This window comes from Carcharodon carcharias, chromosome 2 (assembly GCF_017639515.1).
Source record: "Carcharodon carcharias isolate sCarCar2 chromosome 2, sCarCar2.pri, whole genome shotgun sequence".
In the NCBI taxonomy this organism is placed as follows: domain Eukaryota; kingdom Metazoa; phylum Chordata; class Chondrichthyes; order Lamniformes; family Lamnidae; genus Carcharodon; species Carcharodon carcharias.
The window spans coordinates 223,806,581-223,830,526 of record NC_054468.1 but is presented as its reverse complement, the minus strand read 5'-3'; the positions used below and the strand labels follow the sequence as shown (position 1 = coordinate 223,830,526).

General features: G+C 41.8%; 1 protein-coding gene across 1 annotated transcript in view; it reads right to left on the bottom strand.

Moving 5' to 3' along the window:
- The window catches only part of wdr27 (WD repeat domain 27), a 256,794-nt gene extending 246,730 nt beyond the window's left edge, over nt 1-10,064 (bottom strand). The window contains exons 1-6 of the mRNA XM_041207594.1: nt 10,052-10,064; nt 8,255-8,275; nt 6,076-6,268; nt 3,457-3,598; nt 2,021-2,145; nt 1,043-1,156 (exon numbers count right to left, since the gene is read on the bottom strand). Coding sequence (XP_041063528.1) covers nt 1,043-1,156; nt 2,021-2,145; nt 3,457-3,598; nt 6,076-6,268; nt 8,255-8,275; nt 10,052-10,053 — 597 coding nt within the window. The 5' untranslated portion in view covers nt 10,054-10,064. The remainder of the gene's footprint in view (nt 1-1,042; nt 1,157-2,020; nt 2,146-3,456; nt 3,599-6,075; nt 6,269-8,254; nt 8,276-10,051) is intronic.
- Between the last annotated feature and the right edge of the window lie 13,882 nt (nt 10,065-23,946).

Genomic DNA, 23,946 nt, shown 5'->3' with positions numbered 1-23,946 from the left:
ACTCCTCAGATACCAAAACAGTCCCATGTCCAAACATAGCAAGATCTGGACAATGTGCAGCAAGAACTGGATAAATGTAGCAAAGCATGTCCACCATCCACAAGGCACAAGTCAGGAGTGTGACAGAATACTCCTCACTTGCCTGGATGAGTGCAGCTCCAGCAAAACTCGAGAAGCTTGACACCATCCAGGACAAAGCAACCTACTTGACTGGCACCACATCCACAAACATTCACTTCCTCCACCATTGATGCATAGTGGCAGCAGTGTGTACCATCTACAAGATGCACTGCAGGAACTCACCAAGGCTCCTTAGACATCACCTTCCAAACCCACAACCACTACCATCTGGGAGGACAAGGGCAGCAGACACATGGGAAGCTCCCCACCACCTGGAAGCTCCTCTCCAAGCCACTCACCGTCCTGACTTGGAAATATATCCAAGTTCCTTCGCTGTCATTGGGTCAAAATCCTGGAACTCCCTCCCTAACAGCACTGTGGGTGTACCTAAACCACATGGACTGCAGTGGTTCAAGAAGGCAGCTCACCACCACCTTCTCAAGGGCAATTAGGAATGGGCAATAATTGCTGGTTTAGCCAGCGATGCCCACTATCCATAAGTGAAAAAAAGTGGTTAGTGCAGCAGAGATTACAGCATAATTTAACTAGGATTAGGAAATAAATGAAAATGAGACAGAGAAAGGCAATGTGATTCAAGTAGACAGGGGCAGTTAAGGAGATTGGAAAATGTAATTTCTATGAAGTCCTGGTTTGAATTTAGTAATAATAGAAGAGATGGTCGATCTGTGAAATGAATGACTCATTTCTGGAGGCTGGAAGATGTACTCCAACAAAGCAGTTAATACTGTGACAAATGGCTGCTAGACCAATGGACAAGTCATTGGTTTGAGAAGAAAACTGGAGGTGTTGGGATGCATTCTGATTGAGAACATCAAGGTTGTAAGAATTGTAAATTGAGATAATTTTATAGAACAAAACAACTTTAGTTATAAAAAACATTTTAAAATCGCAACCTGCATACCTTAAAAGTCCTATCTTCAGAAATCGATATGAGTATATTCAATTGCCAAGGACAAAATTCTGCAGCTGTTACCATTCCAAGATGACCTTCTAAGATGGCCAAAATATCCTCCTGCTAATAGAGTATTAAACATCGATATATAAATAGGTCATTTTACAAGAGTATGAATTTCTCTTTTTAACATAGTATTGGTCCATCACTTGATTATTAACATTAGAAAGTTACAGGTTTATTCATCACTAAACATCCATTAAGAAAAAGATGATGGTTAATTTAATTCAGGACACCGATTTAGGGAAAATGGCAAAAGAACCAAAGGCAACATGAGGAAAACCTTTTTTGACGCAGCGAATGGTTAGGATTTGCACTGCCTGAGAGTGTGGAAGAGGCATGTTCAATCATGGCTTTCAAAAAAGAATTGCATAATTATCTGAAGAGAAAACTTTTGATGGGTTACAGGGAAGAAGTGGGAGAATGGGACTAGCTCTTGCAGAGAGCTGGCACAATAGGATGAATGGTCTCCTTCTGAAACCATTCTTTGATTCTAAGATTGGAGCACGCAGTAATCAAGGATGGATGATGCGGTATTCTTAAACTTTGTCTTCTCCCCACTTTGCAGACTAATCACCCCGTTCCCTCTTGCAAGACCTTCCCAAACCCCCCTACTTAGAACTTATCTGCTTATTGGCAAGCTTCCCTTTTATGGCAGCCAGCGGTCTATGATTGTCTAAACCACTTTTCCCACGTGGCAGGCAGCTGCCACTTTCCATTTGTTTCAGGAAAGCAGCAGACCAGCAACATGCAGATGAGGCCCATTAGTTAAAATACCCTGGACCTTAAGTACAGGCCTGCAAGTGCGCTTTGCATTCATCACCTTCCCACCCTGAACCACACTGGGGGTTAAAACTGACTCCAATAATTCAGCATCAATAAGTTCTAAAATAAGGTAAACGATTATTATATTGTTTTTGAACTTACCTTACTGTTCAACACATAGATTTTGTCATCTGCACAAGTGGCCAGTGTCTGGTCATCTGGACTGAAGCATATATATAACACCTTTCCTAGGAGAGTTCCTACAACAGTTCCTCTTGGGACAGAGCCTGTAAGCATCAAGTTAAAAATTACAACCACACCCACACAAATATATACAAACAAAAAGCCAAGGTATTCATACAGACTAGTATTTCTTTTTACACTCTGAACACAATAACAGAAGGTGTCTGACAAGGTGCCACACAGGAGATAACAGTATTAGAAAAGATTAAGGGGCAGGTTAGCAGATTGGATCAAAAACTAGACGAAGAGAAGGAAACAGGAAATAAAGGCTGAGAGCAATTTCTTAAGAGCAGTTGGAACTGTTCCAACATGGTTCTGTTCTGGACCCCTTTTGTAATGTGTAGATCAATGATTTGCATATAGAACTAGAGGACATGGTGTGCATAAATAGAAAGCATAGTAAATCATTCTTAGGACCATAGCAAGCTGCAATGGGATGTTGATAGGTGGTTGAATGGACAAAATGATGGCAGATGGAATTTAATATCATTAAATTTTGTCGCTGCATGTTGTAACATCTTATGATCAGATGATTTCTTCTGTTCTAAATGTGATCAAAAGGTATGTGAATTTGATTTCACTAGAAATACCAACAAGAGGAAATCTCCCTGGATTTATTCATAATGTTGTTACACATAAGGAGTCATTTTGTCTTTGAGTGTTAGTGTAAAACAGGCAATAGTAAACTATTTACTCCTCCTCTTTCAGGTACTGTGCTCTAAGATGGCATTGGTGATCATGGACTTCCATTGGATTGGTCCATGATTATGCTTGGCAAAGTACTGCAGTGGTTCGCTGTTGCCTTCTGCAGTATGGCTGACCAGGGAACTCTCTCGCTCTTACAGCCTGCCATCAGGTGTATTAGCAATATTTACAGGCTGATAAACAACCGGTTTGGCCACGTTATGAACATACCTTAAATAGCTATGACTACAATGGAGATTAAATCGAGAGATGTTAACCGGGCTGCTGATTCACCATTACCCATTTTACTCCATTGCACAGTCAACCCCACCCTCCACCACCCCAAATTTTGTCTGGACAAAATCATCCCCACTGATTTTTTTTTTATTTTACACAATTGTCTTCAACAATTCAAACTACTTAAATTGCCAACAGTATGATCTGAGTTCACTGTACCACACCATCCAAGCATAAATAGCTTTTCTCTCCATCTGGATTTCATAGTAAAAGAACTACATCTTTTTCACAGTGCACATAAAGAATAAGTGTTCATCCTCAGTGCTTTAATCTTACCCAGTAATGATTTTATAAAATAAAGCAGAGAGGAATTGGGATATGTCAAGGAAACAAAACTATTTTTATCACTGCAAAATACTTAAGAAAATGTGTACCTTCTTGTATTTTCATTTGACATGCTTCCACATCCCATATAATGATATAATCTTCAGCTGCAGAACACAGAAGTGTTGGTTCATAGTGGTTTCCAAATGTTAGTGCAGTAATTGATTGGTGGTGGCCTTTCAATTCCAGGGTCTGTATAAAGTTCATGAAAGGACCCATCAATACCTTCATACTTCTGCAAGAATATTGACTTGAAACAGAATGCAGAATATTCTAACTGCAGAACATGTTGATTAAAATCACATTAATTAATAATTATGTAAAGTTTCTGGATTATTAATTGCTTTGGGGCATTCACTGTATTAACTGCAAGTGTAAACGCAAGTTGTTGCTATTATAACTAGATTCCCTGCCAACTGAGGTGACCTGACAAATAAAATTGATGTATTGGTCCACGGTACTGGTCCACGGTAGTATAACAAACTGCAATGTAAAGTTTTAATTGAAGATAAATTAACATATATAACTTTGCTGGAGATACAAATTCACACTTTTTTTACAAGATGAATGATATACGTTGACTTTTACATGTAAATAAGGCAGTGGGAAATTTGCACATTGGTCCAGTAGCATGTTCATCCAAAAATATTAATAAAATTTGAGCTATTCAGGCCCAAAAAGAGGTGACTTAAAAAGGGGCCTAATATAGGAATTTTAAGGCAGTCACTTTGATAAAAAAAAGATAAATAAACGGCATTGATTCCTGCAAGTTTCAGGGTAACTACAGGGTAAGAGCAGCTGTAAAGAGAGACATGTTGCCAAAGCTTTACATCTTGCACTCATCAGGACAAAGGCAAGAATGCCAAATTTCAAACAATCACAATATTTACACCACAGGAGAAAAGGATGCTGATTGATTAGCAAGTCCTAGTCAACCAATCAGCACCCTTTTCTCTTGTAGTGTAAATTGTTGAGATTGTTTGAAATTTGACATTCCTGCATTTGTTTTGACAAGTGCAAGACGAAAAACTTTGGCAACATGTCTCTCTTTTCAGCAAGATTCGAGCTCTGCACCAGCAAGCAACTGTTGGTAAAAGCAGCATAATCTCACTTTCCTGTCAAGAAACTCACACCTAACTGATTTTACACGGAAACATTGATGTGCACTAAATTTCCTTGATCATTTGCGGCGCTCGCAAGGTATGTCTGGAAAAGCCCGCTGTCAGCAATTTACATAGCTCCACCTCCATACTAAAGACCAGCTCAAGCAAATCATTTGTATTTACGCCTGTAAAGCGCTAGCTTAGGTAGATAGACCCAAAACCTTAATGACAGCACATCCAACAGTCACTTGATATCAGTGTAACCAAGATTTTTGGAGTTTTTCCTGGATGTTTTTGATTTTTTCCTACTGAGAGTTGAAAAATGTTTGAGGCCCTCCCAGCCCCACACCCATGCATTCAGAGGAACAAAATGGCCTCTCCAAAGGGCAAACCCCTATTCTGTATAATAATTGATGAGAAGTGTCAGAGGAAAGAGGCTCTGAAAACAAGGCGCCAGGCCATTAGTGGCATTGCATTTTTACATTCTGGCAGTGGGAAACCATCTCCACAGGAAATTTTAGGCCCAGCAAGATGGTTGTAGGAACTGGCATAAATGCTATAAAAGCAATTCCAGACCACTATTTCAAGTTAAACAATGACACTTAGATACAGAATGACAGGTTCAAGACAAGAAAGATGTAAATTTAGGTCCAATAATAGAAAGTTCTCTTTCACACAAAGACCAATTAACATATGGGCTGGAAAACACATGCAATCATTCAAGAAGTGATAAGGGGTTGTTAATTGTTTTCTGGATGGTTGGGGTTAGATGAGATGAATTACCTTGCTCATCAATACCTATTTTGTGATCTTTGTATTTCTTTAATCAGAAACTACTCATCATTTTACTGACATTGCCGCAGTCGCTCGTGCCACCCAGCTATAAAACTGAGTTGCAGATCAATCACCCGTTATTGAAATCAGCTCAATTTTCACAGCCATTGAAATTAATTTCTATAATGGATGATAAATCTGCTACACCAGTTTTACACACAGGCAGGCGAGCTAAAAATCTATCCCTCAGTAACCAAGAAAACCAATTAAGCCTCTACTGACTATTTGGGGACTTTTCACAGTGTTAAGGCATTACATCTAATAACATTGCCAGTTGGAGGGGGCACTTAAACAACCTGAAAGATCTGCTGTGAAATAAATCACAAATAAACTCTCAATCCAGTTTGAATTCATGTCCACAACACAAAAATTGTCCAGAGTTCAACATTAATTTGTACTGTTGGTCATTCTTTCTTTTCAAAAAGTATTTTTTAATGATACTTAAAAATGGACATAAACAATGCAGTGAAAGTTTGCATCACTACAAAACAACTAGGGCAGGAAAATCACAAATAATGATGACCAGAATATACTACCAGTGGAAGTAGAGTTCACAGTATTGTCGTTGTGGAGGTGGTGTACTGCTGCACCTGTGCTACAGTAAAGCTCTGTTCCCAAGTGAACAATTACATTAGCGAAATGTTAATAGTGATTGGGAAAAAAACTCAGTTTTAATCCAATGTCCACTAAACAAAGCAATACTTACACAATCTCTCTCTGAAAAAGTATTACCTGCAGGATTGGATTGTGGATATTCCAAACACATACATCTCGTTTGTCATGAGGGAAAGCACAATACTTCCAGCAACAAGCTAGCTGAATATGTGACAGTGGAGTATTGGACTGAACACAATGCTTTTCAGTTATAACTTCTTTCAAATAACCATTTTCCGCATTCTGGTGGATAGTGGTCTTTGCCCACATTCTAAAAGTAAAATTAAAAATATCATCAAACTTACAAAAAGAAAAATCGAATGGATCTTTACAAACAAATATCAAAGTAATAGGATCAGGGCAACAATCACTACTTCAATAGAACAAATTGCCTCTGTCGACGTTACTCTGAAATAAGCCACTAGAAGCTGGGGCAAGAATGACTTGGTGTGATTTTCTCTCCCTGCGTGCAGGGAAGTACTGAGCCATTGCTCAGAAGCTTCTCTTGACAGGCTAACAGATTGGAAACTCACTTTGTAGAGAATTCCATTCATGGACCCAAGTAGTTTACAGTTACCGGACGGAACGGTGGAAGTTTCAATTCAACTCCCACTAACGACTCTAATCACCTCACTTAGTAGCCCTGCTGCTGCCCAGTCTAATCACGATACCTATGTAATGGATTCTCTTCCTTTTGTGGAGTAGCAAACATGGACAGGTGTTCCCATTAATATCAATCCAGTATATGATTTTATCCCATCATTTCAACAAACAGGAATGTCACCGGCTGGGTGAGTGCAAAAACAGACCACAGCCGCTTCTTTAAAACAGTTAGTTCTTACATAATCCCTGTTACAGATTACAGTATTACAGAAGAAGCCCCTGTTATTGGTTACAGTATTACAGAGGGTGCCCCAATTACAAGTTACAATGTTACAGAGGATTTCCCTGTTACAGGTTATAGTATTGCAGAAGGTGCCCTTTTTTTAAATTATTCATTCACAGGATGTGGGCTTCACTGGCTGGGCCAGCATTTATTGCCCATCCCTAGTTGCCCTTGAGAAAGTGGTGGTGAGCTACCTTCTTGAAACACTGCAGTCCATGTGGTGTAGGTATACCCACAGTACTGTTAGGGAGGGAGTTCACCAATTTTGACCCAGCAACAATGAAGGAACAGCGATATATTTCCAAGTGAGGATGGTGAGTGACCTGGAGGGAAACTTCCAGGTGGTGGTGTTCCCATCTATCTGTTGCCCTTGTACTTCTAGATGGTGTTGATAGTGGGTTTGGAAGGTGCTGTCGAAGAAGCCTTGGTGAATTCCTGCCCCTGTTACAGTATTACAGAGGGTTTTCCTGTTACAGGTTACAGTATTGCAGAGAGCGCACCTGTTACATGTTACAGTTATTACATAAGATGCCTCTGTTACAGGTCACAGCATTATAGAAGGTGCCCCTGTTACAGGTTACAATGTTAGAGGGTGCCCCTGTTACAGGTGTAAAGAACATATCTTTTTATTTCTGTTGGACTGTGGATTAAAATTATAATGGCTGCAGTTTGAAAGACATGCCTACTGGAGCAATGTGAGGGATATATATAGAATGTTGCCGTCCTGGAACAGAGTGTGCCATGAAAGGCAGGATGGTACCAAGGAGGAGTCCGGTCTAATGAGGAACTGCCTGGCAACATTTTAATTGACTCCTAACCAGGTGACCAGGGTTTGCGTGAGAGCAGTGCAGCAGAGAGAATAGCTCCTAGCCTGAAAGAAAAAAAGACCTAAAGCCTCTCTCTCCTGTGTGTAAGATACCAGGAATTCTACAATAATAGCTAGCTGGCTTTTTCTCCTCATATCTCTATAACCTGCTCTCTCTCTGAAAAGCCCTGTCAAGGGGCAAAGGGGGAAATCACCATTAGAAACATTGAAAGGCAAGTGCTCAACCAGTGAACTAAAGACTGAAGGTGCTGAAACACCACCTTGTGTCATCAACAAAGAACTGAAAAGAATTTGGAAGACATCGATCAAAATCAACCGATCAAATCTTGTTCTCTGGAATTGGTGCTATTGAACTGTTTTATCGCATCCTTAAAATCCATGTTTTAGTATGTCTTATGTGTCTTGTATGTGTGTATATAGGGATTTAAGAAGGGGTAGAGTTTAGGTTATAGAGTTAGAAATTAGCAGTTCATATTTCTTTCTTTTGCCACTTGTTAACGACAATTTATTCAATAAACAGTTATTTACTTATTAAGTTTACAAACCTGGTCTCGTATTCTGTTAACCTAAATTAAACAACTAGATGGCTTGATCAAATTTTTTCACATTTGTCATGGTTCGGGGAGCAGTGGAGCTTGATATTGCCACACACTATCCCCAGTGAGTCACAGTATTACAGAAGGTGCAAGGTCACAGTATTACAGAGGGAGGCCCTGTTACAGGTTACCAAAGTTATGGTTCTGAACACAGTTTGGTTGTTCAATCTGGTTCAGAGTCCAAGGAGATGGTGTGGTTGCCTAGTACCCTTTCTGGTTGTAGAAACTGAGGACAGGGTCTGGTCGCGGAGAGTGGGGGACAGGGTCTAGTTGACCTGGGAAGGGAGACGGATTAGTTGAGGAGAGATGGGGAACAGGGTCTAGCTGCGGAGAGAAGGGGGACAGGGTCTAGCTGCGGAGAGAAGGGGGACAGGGTCTAGTTGCAGATAGTGGAGTACAGGGTCTGGCCAAGGAGAGTGGGGGACAGGGTCTGGTCGCAGGCAGGGGGAGACAGGGTCTAGTCATGGAGAGAAGGGGGGCAGATTCTAGTTGCAGAGAAGGGGGACAGGGTCTGGTTCTCAACAGTGAAAGACAGGGTCTGTTCACGGAGTACAGGGAGACAGAGTGTAGCTGTGGAGGGTGGGAGCCAGAGTCTTGCCATAGAGAGCTGAGGACAGGGTCTGGTTGCAGAGAACGGAGGGCAGGGTCTAGTTCTGGAGAGGGAGGGACAGGGTCTTGTCGCAGGGAGAGTCGGGGACAGGGTCCGGTCGCGGAGCGAGTGGGGGACAGGGTCCGGTCGCGGAGCGAGTGGGGGACAGGGTCCGGTCAAGGGGAGAGTGGGAGACAGGGTTCGGTCACAGGGAGTGTGGGGGACAGGGTCCAGTCGCGGAGCGAGTGGGGGACAGGGTCCGGTTGCGGAGCGAGTGGGGGACAGGGTTCGGTCACAGGGAGTGTGGGGGACAGGGTCCGGTCGCGGAGCGAGTGGGGGACAGGGTCCGGTCAAGGGGAGAGTGGGAGACAGGGTCCGGTCAAGGGGAGAGTGGGGGACAGAGTCCGGTCAAGGGGAGAGTGGGGGACAGGGTCCGGTCAAGGGGAGAGTGGGGGACAGGGTTCGGTCACAGGGAGTGTGGGGGACAGGGTCCTGTCAAGGGGAGAGTGGGAGACAGGGTCCGGTCAAGGGGAGAGTGGGGGCCAGAGTCCGGTCAAGGGGAGAGTGGGGGACAGGGTCCGGTCAAGGGGAGAGTGGGGGACAGAGTCCGGTCGAGGGGAGAGCGGGAGACAGGGTCCGGTCAAAGGGAGAGTCGGGGTCAAGGGTCCGGTCAAGAGGAGAGTGGGGAACAGGGTCCGGTCGCGGAGAGTGTGGGGGACAGGGTCCGGTCAAGAGGATAGTGGAGGACAGGGTCCGGTCAAGGGGTACGTGGGGGGCAGGTTCCCGTCAAGGGGAGAGTGGGGGGCAGGGTCTGGTCGCGGGGAGAGGGGGGGGACAGGGTCTTGTCGGTGGGGTGGGGGTTGAGGACAGGGTCTTGTTTGGGGGTGGGGGTTGAGGACAGGGTCCGGTCAAGGGGAGAGGGGGGGTACAGGGTCTTGTTTGGGGGTTGGGGGGGGGGGGGAGCTCGATGCACGTGACCGAGTGCACGCGCGCTGGCGGTTGGTGCGGGACTTCAGGCGCCTTCCCTCCTTCCCGAGAGAAGCCGATCACGGCGAGGAGGGCTTGCGGTTGCAGCGCGGCCACGGGGCTTCGCTGCCGTTTCTCACCATCACCGCGCCCGTGTTGTTACTTAGAACAGGTAGAAATAGTGCCCGTACATTTTCTGATAACCGAGGCCGTTCCCTTAGCGTCTTCGTTGCTCTCCGTCTCCCATGGCAGCGGCGCCAGGCGACGGAACATCGCGAGGATCAGAAAAGGCAGCGAATAGCGGAGGCCGACAAACTCAAAACCATGGTGCCTGAGAATGGCAGAGAAAGCTGCAGCACAGAAAGAGGCCACTCTGCCTATCCTGCCTGTGTTGATGGAAGTTGGATTGGGTAGTTGCACAGAATTTGGTGCATTTTCCGGCCAAGAAGCAAAATTGGAATCTTCTTAACAAATTGAATGTTTGTGACAATCACGTCCACGTTCTTGTTTGCTAATAAATCAGGCGGTCGGACAGCAATGTCCTCTCCCAAGCCAACCTGCCCAGCATCACGGTGCTAATCAGCTCTCAAAACCAGCTCTGCTGGGCGGTACATGTCACTCGTACACCTGACACCAGAATCCCGAAGCAACCGCTTTACCCGGAACTAGGTGCAGGAGACTGCCGGGGGACTGTGGAAACGCTTTGGGATGTCCCCAAAGCATCCCCGAAGAGCTCAAACGTACCCACCGACTCCTGGGAATCCCTGGCCTGTGACCAACCAAAATGGAGAAGGTTCATTCGGGAAGGCACCGAACACATGGCGAGAGTTCGTGGGGAATGCGCAGAGGTGACGTCACAAACCTACAAACAAGCCAATTTAGTAACTGTAGCTTTAAGGAATGTAGTGATTGTAGCTTTAAGACTTATTGTACTGTGTAGTTTCACGTGACAGTGTGAACTAATCAGCCCAAAACGCAAGAGAACCTTAGGGCTGGAGTTTGTGTCTGGTTATGTTTCTTGATGGAAGCATGAAACTGCTGCTGAAGCCCTGTAAATAAAATTCACTTTCTTCTGAGAAATCTGTGTGCAAAATCAAGTTTATAACAATTGGTGATGAGGATAAATTGGTTCCAGCACTGTCCCTCGCTGAGTGAATGTGAGTATCGTATTTTAAACAGAGGAAAGGGAAAATATACTCCCCAGGTATGCCACTTTTTGGCAGGATCAATCCCTTCAACTCATCCACAGAGGATTGAGTCAATGTTTAGAATGCATCAGTTTCTTTTTCCAAGCAAACAAAATAATGGTGGAGGAAAAATGGAAAGCCTAGGCGTCTGTAGGACTAAAACTTATAATTTAACCCATAGTTTGACAGCCCCGAACGGTCCCGATTCGAAGACCTTCAGCGAATTGGTAGACCTCATAAAGGACCATTTTCCACCCAAACTCCCTGTAATTATGCAGCGGTTCAAATTTAATTCGCACGTAAGAGCCGTGGGGGAGACCATAGCAACATACGTAGCGAAGTTGAAACAGCTAACTGAACATTGTGACTTCGGAGAAACCCTAAACAATGTGTTAAGGGATCTGTTCTGTTGAAGGGTCATGAGGACTCGAAACGTCAACTCTGTTCTTCTCCGCCGATGCTGCCAGACCTGCTGAGTTTTTTCAGGTAATTCTGTTTTTGTTTTGGATTTCCAGCATCCGCAGTTTTTTCTTTTTATCTCTGTGTTAAGGGATCGTTTGGTCTGCGATGTGCACAATGATGTCATTCAATGACGGTTATTAGCTGAAGTAAATATTGATTTTAAAAGAACATTGGAAATAGCGCTTGCGATGGAAAGCGCCAAGCAGGATTTGCAGGCCTTACAGGGTGTACAAAACGGCACAGTTTTCCAGTTGGGGTGGGAACAGACCACTGGACGTGGCGTGAAAATCAGGGAGTCAGCTGCAAAGTGGAAGACAGTCCCTGCTACCTGAAAATTTAAAAAATATACAGGAGACAGCTCAGCAGCAAATATAAAAATGAATTGTTACCGATGTGAAAGTAACCATATCCCTGAAACTTGCCGTTTTAAAGAGGTGGAATGCCATTATTGTCATAAAAGAGGGCACATACTGAAGCAATGTAAAGCAGACTCCCAGGCAGCAAACTAAACTGATCAAAGTACATAATGTGGAAGAACCAGAAACCGCTCATTCCGATGTTTATTCTCTATTTAATGTGAAAATAGGAAAACAGAGCCATTCACTCTTACTCTGCAGGTCAATGTAAAACCTTTGATTATGGAAGTGGAGACTGGTGCATCAACCCCTATAGTGGGGGAGCACACATTCAAATATATAAACAAGGGTACTCAACAATTGAATATGGAGCAGGCTTCAACCAAATTGAAAACATATACTGGTGAAGCCATACAAGTGAAAGGTATTACCACTGTACCTGTTTATTACAAACACCAGACAGCTCAGCTCCCTGTGATTATAGTGGAAGGTGATGGACCAAGCCTTGTAGGCCGTGATTAGTTGAAATAAATTAAACTAAATTTGTCTGAAATTTTCCAGCTGAGAGCTGGAGGACTTTCGGAGCTGCTAAAGAAATATAACAAGGTCTTTCGAGAAATCAAGGACCTGCAGACTAAGATCTATGTTGACTCTGAAGCAATTCCATTTTTTTAAAGCCAGGCCTGTGCCCTATGCCCTGAGAGACAAAGTTGACACCAAATTAAACCATTTAAAGAAGCTGGATACTATTCAGCCAGTTCAATTTTCAAAATGGGCAGCACCCATAGTCCCTATCTTGAAACCAAACCAGACCATCCATATTTGTGGGGGATTACAAGTTAACAGTAAACAAGGCTGCCAAGTTGAACAAGCACCCTATCCCCAGGATCGAGGATCTGTATCATTTACTTGGGCCACTGGGTGGTTGCCCAAGGGTTACACCTGGTAGAAGAAAAAGTCAAAGCTATTAAGGAGGCACCCTTACCTACAAATGTCTCAGAGCTGAAGACATTCTTGAGTATGGTAAATTACTGTGGTCGATTCCTACCCAACTTATCAATGGTCCTAGCCCCTTTACACATTATTAAAGAAAAACCAATGTTGGTCTTGGAAGTCACCTTAAGAAGAAGTCTTCACGAATGTTAAACAGCTCTTGCACTCTTCGAACTTGTTAGCATACCACAGCCCATCAAAAGAATTGGTGCTAACTTGCAACACATCCCTCTATGGCATGAGAGCAATACTATCTCACAAGATGGATGACAGTTCAGAAAGGCCAATAGGCTATGTATCCAAAACCCTCCCTACAGCCAAGAAGGCTATTCACAAATCAAGAAAGAAGGATTTTCGATTATTTTTGGAATTAAAAAAATTCCATCAATATGCACATGGGTGACACTTTACCATAATACCTCATCACAAACTGCTCTTGGGTCTGTTTAGCGAAGAAAAAGCTATCCCTCCCATAGCTTCCACAAGAATTCAAAGATAGGCTTTGATTTTATCAGCATGTGAATATACTTTTATGCACAGACCATGGATGCATATAGCCAATGCAGATGCCCTAAGTCACCTTCCATTGCAGGAAAGCATTGAACATGCTCCAACTCCCCTCGAGATTGTATTAGCGATGAAATTCCTGGATTCTTCGCCAGTTTGTGCAAGACAAATATAAAACTGGACTAACCATGATCCAGTCTTGTCTAGAGTACAAGACCAAGTATTGAAAAGATGGTCCCAGGAACCAGTCCCCAAAGAATTGAAGCCATTCTTCATTCAAAAGAATGGATTGGGTAGTCAGGATGGTATCTTATTATGGGGTGCACATGTCATCGTTCCTTCACAAGGGAACCACTCTTAATTGAGTTGCATAGAGCACATCCTGGAATTTCCAAAATGAAAATGCTTGCAAGGAGCTATATCTGGTGGCCAGGTATAGACAGTGATATAGAAAAAATGGCACAGAGCCAGCAACTACAGAAGTTGACTGTTGCAGCCCCACTGCACCCGTGAGAATGGCCTGGTCAACCCTGGGTGAGACTGCATTTAGATTATGTTTTTGCCATTTCTAGGCACTGTGTTTCTAATAATAATTGATGCACCTTCCAAATGATTGGACATGTATGAAGTTAGATCGCCAATGTCAGATGTGACTAAAGAAAGGTGATGCCGAAGTTTTTCTATACAAGGATTGCCAGGAGTCATTGTCTCAGGTACTGCATTTACTAGTGCTGAATTTCAAAGATTTGTGATTCTAAATGGTATCAAACACATAAAGGCAGCACCCGACCATCTGTCGTCTAATGGATTGGCCGAGAGAGCAGTACGAACTTTTAAAGTTGGGATGCAAACTTCTCGGAAGGAACAATGGAGACTAAACTTTCACGTTTCCTATTTCACTATAGAATGGCCCCCCACACGACTACAGGTTCAACACCTTCAGAATTACTTATGAAGTACTGCCTTTGTACAAGATTAAGCCTGGTACTTCCCAATTTAATGGGGAAGGTAGAGAACAGTTAAAGGAATCAAAAAGGTGACTCATGATTTGCATTGCCGAGAGCAAGAATTTATTGTCGGTGAAACAGAATTTGTACAAAACTTCAACGGTGGATCGAGTTGGTTAGCTGGTGTAATAGTTTCTGTGACAAGACTGTTGTCATACCATGTAGAAGTGGAGGACCAGATCACCTGAAAACATGTGGATCATTTGAGAAGAAGGGAGATACCCAAACAAACTGATGTTCCACCTGTAACCATTGTAGAACCTGTGGTCCCCATTGTGATTGATCAACCAAGGGTAGACATGCCAGATGTCTCTATCGGAGTGGATAACACTGAACTGCCTGTGCCTAAGGAAGTATCTTATTTGTTGCAGTTCCAGAAAATGAAGATTCAGTAAAAGATTCTAAAGTCGTTGAGTTACAATGTTCCGCCCAGATCAGGAAACCACCTGAGAGACTGAACTTATAATTTCATAATGCATGTATATATTTGTAATGTCATGAATGTAGTTGTTTTTGTAAATACAAATTGTAAAAAAAAATTAAAGGGGGAAGAATGTAGTAACTATAGCTTTAAGAAATATAGTGACTGTAACTTTAAGACTTACTGTACTGCGTAGTATCACATAACAGTGTGAATTAATCAGCCCAAAGCGCGGGGAACCTTAGTGGGAGTTTGTGTCTAGTTGTGCTTCTTGATGGAAGCACGTAACTGCTGCTGAAACCCTGTAAATAAAGTTCACTGTTTCTTATGAGAAACCTGTCTGGAAAATCAAGTCTATAACAGCCACTTACCCAACCCTTCAAGCACCACTTACCCCACATGTGGCAGAATCTGCAGATGGCACATTGGACTTATTAGCCATCTCAGAACCCATCAAACCGGAATGGAAGCAAGTCATCCTCAATCCTCAAGGGACTGCCAAGAAGAAGAAGGAATTACTTTTGGAATAATCAAACCAAACATAGTTAAAGAGTCAAAACAAATCTTGAGCTATTTCAATGTCAATGAAATGGAGGGAATTAGAGAGATGAGCTTCTATAGTTCAATGAACCTTATTGGTTCTTGACTCTGTATTTCCTAAATCATCGATTAGATTGAACCCTACTTTTCATTTGTATTTAAGCCTTTTTTTTATTTTGTGGCCTCCTTGGAATTGATTTTTAAGTGGAACCAATCCCTCAAAACACCCCAAAATAGCAGATGCTGGACATGCTCAGTGGACCAGACAGCAACAAGTGGATAAACATTGGTAAGGATGAAAAGGATAGGTTGACCTTTCAGGTATAAACCCTGCCCTCCAGAAATGAGAGATAGAAAATACCTAAACGGTAAAACCTTCCATTGGTTCATGCATCTGAACCCAAGCCAAAATTGTTTTTCTCTGGGTGTTGGCAATCCAAGACATTTGTACCCGGATGCCATTGGGAAGGACCGGCCTCCATTATACACAATGCCAGTGTAGTTAGATGATGCCTACACTTTTGGAGTGACTTAGATAGCAATGGAAAGCTGAAATTATGTTAACTAGTAATAAGGGTCACCAATAATTTATACCTCATAGCATATTTTTGTACAAATACATTTTAAGACAGAAATGAAAGAACTATTTCAAGTCTTTTTTCCTGTTTAAATTTATTGGATCCACCTCCCCCAGTAACTGACTAAATTGGTGTTTTTGATCTATTACTGGTGAACATTTATCATTAGCTGTGTTAAACCCAAATTAGGCAACACATTATTCCATTAAAACTCCCAGAACAAATGTAACAAACAAATCTCAAAGTACCATTTTCTGTTTGGAAATAATTGCAAGAAAGAACTTCCTCTGTCTTTCCAGAAAGCCTGAAACTACGTCACGGTAAATTATTTACTTTTGAAGTTATAATGTAGGACAATGTGATAACCAATTTGCACACAGAAAGGTCCCATACACAATGAGAGGAATGGCAAATTAACATCTTTTTATTGGTTGAGAGATGTGTTTTTGCCAGGGTACTGGAAGAACTTCCTTGCTCTTGTCAGTATAGTTCCATGGGATCTTTTACATGCACCTGAGATGGCCTGAGATCTTAGTTTAATGTCTAATATGACTGATGGCAACTCCAGCACTGAGTGTCAAGCAAGATTATGCACTCAAATGCTGAATGAGGTTTATACACATGAATTTCTGCCCTCATACGAACACACGAATCAGGAGCAGGAGTAGGCCATTTGACCCCTCAAACCTGCTCTGCCATTCAATAAGACCATGGCTGATCTGATGTAGCCTCAATGCCACTACCCTTTCTATCCCCAATAACCTTTGACTCCCTTGTTAGTCAAGAATCTATCTCTGTCTTAAAAATATTCTCTATCTTTTATTTCTAATTATTACATTTAATTTTTATATAAACATATTCTTTAATATATTTAATTATATAAATTTTCTATTCAGAAGCAAGAATTCTTCCACTGAGTCAACACTGAAGCTAATTGGCCAGAACAAAATGACCAAAAGTGCAAAAATAAGGCACTCAATCTTTATCTAATAAATACAGGCTTGCATTTTTCCTAGTGAAGTGAATTTAATTTCCTTAAATGGGAAAATATGTATTTGGAAACAATATCTTCTATCAGATGCTGTGCCTGTTAATCAATTTGCGTGCGTAAGGGAGTGAGTGAGTATTACATGATGCAAAACAAAGCAAACCTACTTCTGGAGTAGGAGTGTACAGCATGCCAAATAAAAGGAACACTTTGAGATTGCCATGAATGTCTTCAAGCTGCCAAGAGCACAATTAGTCACCAACTCATTTTTCATTCTATGTGATTTAAAAAACACTGCAACTTTTCTGAGAATTTCTTGTAGATCTGATGCCAGATTTTTGGGGGTCATTAATATTCCAAGTACTGTCAGTATGAAAGAATTCCTTTAACACCTGCATAAAATATTTATGATCTCAGGATTAGGACAGACCAGATTTCAACCTTTATTATTGCTGATAAAAGAGACATGCTGTTGAAGCTTTTTGTCTTGCACTCATCAGGACACTTTGCAAGAATGTCAAATATCACAGGGAACAACAAATTATACTGCATGAGAAAAGGGGTGCTGATTGGTTGGCAAGCACACTCCGATTGGTTGAAACATCGCCATCATACTTTTGTTTATTCAAAAAAGGTGCAATCTCTGGACGTATTTCTAGTTTCTAGCAAGTGTTGAGCCACATTGCAAGGCCAACTGATAGTCTTAAATTGGCTGTTAGTGTAATTCATAGCACATTTGGAGTTGTTCAGCAAGTGTTGCCCAATCACAGAATCACATGTTACATTATGTTCTGAGTTTTGCAGTTTTCAGTCTTTCAAAACTATCAAACAGGCAGAAACGTCAACAAAATATATGTTAAACAGCATAAAATATAACAGAAAATTGCAAATACTGAGTACATGCCAGAACTTTAAATAGACCCAGAAGCCTAACTATACAGTCTATATCAATGCTGTGTCTAAAAGAGCAGGGCAGAAACTGGGTACTCTGCAGAATGTCACACCTCCTGACACCTCGATGCCTCTGCAGAGATGAGTCAGGGTTGTGATGGAATACTCACCATTCACTAGATAGGTATAAACTTAACAAAGCTTGATAGCATTCAGAACAGAGAAGTTGTGAGACTGGCACCTTGCCTGCCACTGAGACTAACTGCCAAGCAAATCATAAAGATGAAAAAAAAAGCATTTAAGGCTATGAAATAAAATTGGTTAGAATTACAATGGATTTAACATTAAAAGGCATGCCTCAATTGTAAAAATGGCATCAAAATGACAACGAAAAATATTGAATTGAATGTGGCAAGAGAAGTGAAGAATAATAACAGAAAAAAATTAAGAGAAAAGGAATAGAATGGGGCCACTATAAGTGGGAACGGGTGAATACACAAATACTAATGACATACAGGCTGCAGAAGTATTAAATAAGCTCAGTCTAGAAAGGGAACTAGAGGGTATTGCAGAGGCAAGTAACTCTTGTTCACACTACTACCAGCATGGTACCTGAATAGCTATGCAACCTTAAAACAAATAAATCTCAGGAGCCAACTGAGAATTCTTGTGGGAACAAGGTAGGAAAATCTCAGGGACTTTGACACAAATCCTCCAAAAATCAGGAACTGGAGAAGAATATTTTTTTTTAATTTACTCCTTCATGTGAAGTAGGTATCCCTGGCAAGGTCAGCATTTGTTGCCAATCCATAATTATTTGCCCTTGAATTGAGTGGCTTGCTAGGCCATTTCAGAGGGCAATTAAGAGTCAACCACATTGCTGTGGGTCTGGAATCACATGGAGGAAGGATTTTTTTTCCTTTCCTAAAGGATATTAGTGAACCAGATGGATTTTTACAGCAATCAATGATAGTTTCATGGTGACTAGCTTTATATTCCAGATTTATTAACTGAATTCAAAATCCATCAGCTGCCATGGTGGGATTTGAACCCACATCCCCAGAACAAAGAACAAAGGACAAAGAAAAGTACAGCACAGGAACAGGCCCTTCAGCCCTCCAAGCCTGCGCCGATCATATTGCCCGTCAACTAAAACATTTTGCACTTCCGGGGTCCGTATCCCTCTATCCCCATCCTATTCATTTATTTGTAAAGCTGCGTCTTAAACACCACTATCGTACCTGCTTCCACCACCCCCTCTGGCAGCGAATTCCAGACACTCATTACCCTCTGCGTAAAAAACTTGCCCCGCACATCTCCTCTATAGTTTTCTCCTCTCACCTTAAATCTATGTCCCCTAGTAATTGACTCTTCCACCCTGGGAAAAAGCTTCTGACTATCCACTCTGTCCACGCCACTCATAATTTTGTTAATTTCTATCAAGTCATCCCTCAATCTCCGTCGCTCTAGTGAGAACAATCCGAGGTTCTCCAACCTCTCCTCATAGCTAATAACCTCCAGACCAGGCAGCATCCTGGTAAACCTCCTCTGCACCCTCTTCAACGCCTCCATATCCTTCTGGTAATGTGGTGACCAGAATTGCACGCAATATTCCAAGTGTGGACTAACCGAGGTTCTATACAGCTGCAGCATGGCTTCCCAGCTTTTATACTTAATATCCCTGCCAATGCAGGCAAGCATGCCATATGCCTTCCTGACTACCTTTTCCACTTGCGTTGCCACTTTCAGTTACCTGTGGACCTGTACACCCAGAGCCCATCGATGCACTTAAGGGTTCTGACATTTACTGTATAATTCCTGCCTGTAGTAGACCTTTCAAAATACATTACCTTGCATTTGTCCATATTAAACTCCATCCGCCATTTCTCTGCCCAAGTCTCCAACCGATCTATATCCCATTGTATCCTTTGACAATCTTCTTCACTATCTGCAACTCCTCCAACCTTACTGTCATATGCAAACTTACTAATTAGTCCAGTTACATTTTCCTCCAAATCATTTATGTATACCACAAACAGCAAAGGTCCCAGCACTGATCCCTGTGGAACTCCACTAGTCACAGCTCTCCACTCAGAAAAGCACCCTTCCACTGCTACCCTCTGTCTTCTATGACCAAGCCAATTCTGTATCCATCTTGCCCGCTCACTTCTGATCCCGTGCGACTTTACCTTCTGTACCAGTCTGCCATGAGGGACCTTGTCAAAGGCCTTACTGAAATCCATGTATACAACATCCACTGCCCTTCCATCATCGATCATCTTTGTCACTTCCTCGAAAAACTCAATCAAGTTAGTGAGACACGGCCTCCCCTTCACAAAACCATGCTGCCTCTCACTAACACGCCCATTTGCTTCCAAATGGTAGTAAATCCTGTCATAAAGAATCTTCTCCAATAATTACCCTACCACCGACGTAAGGCTCACCAGCCTGTAGTCTCCTGGATTATCCCTGCTACCCTTCTTAAACAATGCAACATTGGCCATTCTCCAGTTCTCTGGGACCTCATCTGTAGCCAGTGAGGATACAAAGATTTCTGTCAAGGCCCCAGCAATCTCCTCCCTTGCCTCCCTCAGTACTCTGGGGTAGATCCCATCTGGCCCTGGGGACTTATCCACCTTAATATTCTTTAAGATGCCTAACACCTCTTTTTTGATCTCAACATGATCCAGGCTATCTACACATTCTTCCCTAGACAAATCGACCGCTAAGTCCTTTTTGGTGAATACTGATGAGAAGTATTCATTTAGTATCTCTCCCATTTCTTCTGGCTCCACACACAGATTCCCACTTTTGTCCCTGAGTGGGCCCACCCTTTCCCTGGGTACCCTCTTGCTTTTTACATATGTATAAAAGGCCTTGGGATTGTCCTTAATCCTGGTTGCCAGTGACTTTTCATGACCCCTTTTAGCCCTCCTGACTCCTTGCTTAAGTTTCTTCCTACTTTCTTTGTATTCTCCATGGGCTTCATCTGTTCCCAGCCTTCTAGCCCTTACAAATGCTTCCCTTTTCTTTTTGACTAATCTCACAATATCCTTCGTTATCCAAGATTCCTGAAACTTGCCATGCTTATCCTTCATCCTAGCAGGAACATGCCAGTCCTGAATTCTTATCAACTGACGTTTGAAAGCCCCCCACATGTCAGTTGTTGATTTGCCCTCAAACATCCACCTCCAGTCTAGATTCCTCAGTTCCTGCCTAATATTGTTATAATTAGCCTTCCCCCAATTAAGCATCTTAACGTGAGGACACCTGTTATCCTTATCCACCAGTACCTTGAAACTTACTGAATTATGGTCACTTTTCCTGAAATGATCTCCTACTGAAGCTTCGACCACCTGGCCGGGTTCATTTCCTAATACCAGGTCCAGTATTGCCCCTTCTCTAGTTGGACTATCTACATATTGTCTCAGGAAGCCCTCCTGGATACACCTTACAAATTCTGCACCATCCAAACCCCTAGCACTAAGTGATTCCTAGTCAATATTGGAAAAGTTAAAATCATCCATCATAACAACCCTATTGCTTTTACATTTTTCCAAAATCTGCCTTCATAACTGTTTCTCAATCTCCCGCCGGCAACTGGGAGACCTATAGCAAACCCCCAGCATTGTGACTGCACCCTTCCTATTCCGGAGCGCTACCCATATTGCCTCGCTGCATGAGCCCACCGAGGTGTCCTCCTGTCGTACAGCTGTGATATTCCCCTTAACCAGCAGTGCAATTCCCCCAACTCTTCTACATCCCTCACTATCCTGTCTGAAACATCTAAATCCTGGAACGTTTATCTGCCAATCCTGTCCATCCTTCAACCAAGTCTCTGTAATAACGATAACATCATAGTCCCAAGTACTAATCCAAGCTCTAAGCTCATCTACCTTGCCTGTTATACTTCTCGCATTGAAACAAATGCATTTCTGACCCCCAGTCCCACAATGTTCAATAATTTCTCCCTGCCTGCCCTTCCTCTTAGTCCTACTAGCCATATTCACTGGTTCCCAGTCATTTATTTCACCTGCTGACCTATTGCTCTGGTTCCCACCCCCCTGCCATACTAGCTTAAACCCTCCCAAGTGACACTAGCAAATATTAGCTTAGGTCTCCAGATTGCTAGTCTAGTGATATTACCATTACCCATCTCCCATGATACCCCTGTTTTAACAAAAAGTAGCAGAAGTGACCCAGAAAATTCCAAACTAGTGGTTTGAATCCGTTGCAGATAAATTGATTGAAACTCTTAACAAAGATAAGGTCATGCAGGCTCTGGATGGAAATAAAATAATAAAAGATAGGTAATATGGTTGAAGAAGATGGATCACTGGCACCTTCTCCTAGTGGCTAAGGATGGGCAATAAATGTTGTTCTTGAAGGCATCACCTTTACCTCACAAACCAATGAAGACCAGTAATGTGTGCTCTGCCAAAGGGTACACACTCAAAATCGTGACCTGCAATTTTCTTTATAGGTTCTAACAGGTCTGCTGTGTATTTTTTTTTGTTTTTACTATATGTGTGAGGAACTGTGAGACCTAGAAACACCATGGGGTAGATTTTGATTTTGTGTAATAATGTAAAACAGGTGACAGCGATTAACCACAATGAAAATAAAAATGAAGAGAGCTGTAGAACAGGATACTGACTCACTATCACCTGTTTTACAACATTGCACGAAGTCAAGTTCTATCCTTAAGACTTTGTGTCTGGAAATCTTACTGTAACTGCAAAATTTCATATTAAACATATTTCCACCCACCAAAAAACAATAATATAATATTGCTTAGTTAATAAGTTGCTAATTATAGGAAATGTGTAATTCAAATGTTGTCATAGTACCTTATATGTTTCTATAATTTCTTAGTATGATTCAGAAAATAATATTACAGCATCTGGATGATGCAAGAAAGGCTGAAGCATTTATTCAGAAAACAGATGTCAACAATTTTCAACACTTAATCAGGAATCCTTCCATCTTGAATAGAGTTTCAGAGGATGATGTCAAAAGGAACACGACACCTTAAAAACTGACAGAAAATATAAGTTCAGCTTAAAACAACATTAGGAACTGTGCCTTTCTCTGCTAAAGTATGTACAGGGTAATCACCAGTAATTGTTTCTGACTGTATGTAGTAGAGTTTCCAAAGGGTAATTGGGACAAAAATGTATTGACTTTTCCAAAGAATATTAAAAGTATATCATTAGTTAAACATTGGGTATAAAAATGTGTTATTTATTGCCTTTTGGAATCAGTTGTATAAGCATCCAGTTAATATTGGGCATCAATGGTAACAGTTAATGATAATTGCACACTTCAGCAGACAAAGGCATATTTCTGCACTTAAAGTTTCCAAATTTGAAATGGTGCAGTAAGATTAATTTTTTTAAAATGTCAACACTGAGTAATAGTTATTATATCTCCAGATTTGGCAGACAGTATATTTAATATCCTCATTACAATCTACTCAGACTGATGTTGGATTAAATACAGGATTCAATTATTACATTTGGCAACACAGTCTAAAAAATTACACATCTATAATGTAACATCCACATATGAAGGGATATGTGAATAGATTCAACAGTCTCCCATCTGTGTATCATTCAATGAATGTATATAAACATGTACTTAAAGGATTTAAACAACACACTGTATACATGGCAACATCAATAGCAGTTCTGCTTTTCCTAATGTAATCACAAATAGCACATCCTTACCTGATAATGACCTCCTGATGTGATTAACTTTTGACTAGCATACAAATTCCAACAGTTTTTTTTCATCTGGTGCATCAGTAGTCCTTCTTAGATTTAAATTAGGTCAATTTGAATACACATGCAGGATGATAAAGTAAGCAGTAGAGATGCCAAATTCTAAATCCTTACAACGGAGTTACTGACTGCCAGTTAAGATGTTTCTTCTGGGGCCAATATGTGACTGTTGTCCAGAAAAAAGTCAGTGAATCCCTTCTACAAGTAGTCACAATCGAATAGAATGGATAAACAGTTGACACCTAGATTTTGCTGTGTTGAGGTATTTGACTGTAGATCCGCTGTTACAGAGTTAGCAACCAGTGTAGTAACCAACTTCTTGTCGATTGGTTGCATTTCCAAGCACTGTCTCTTTAATCCAGCTTTCACAGCT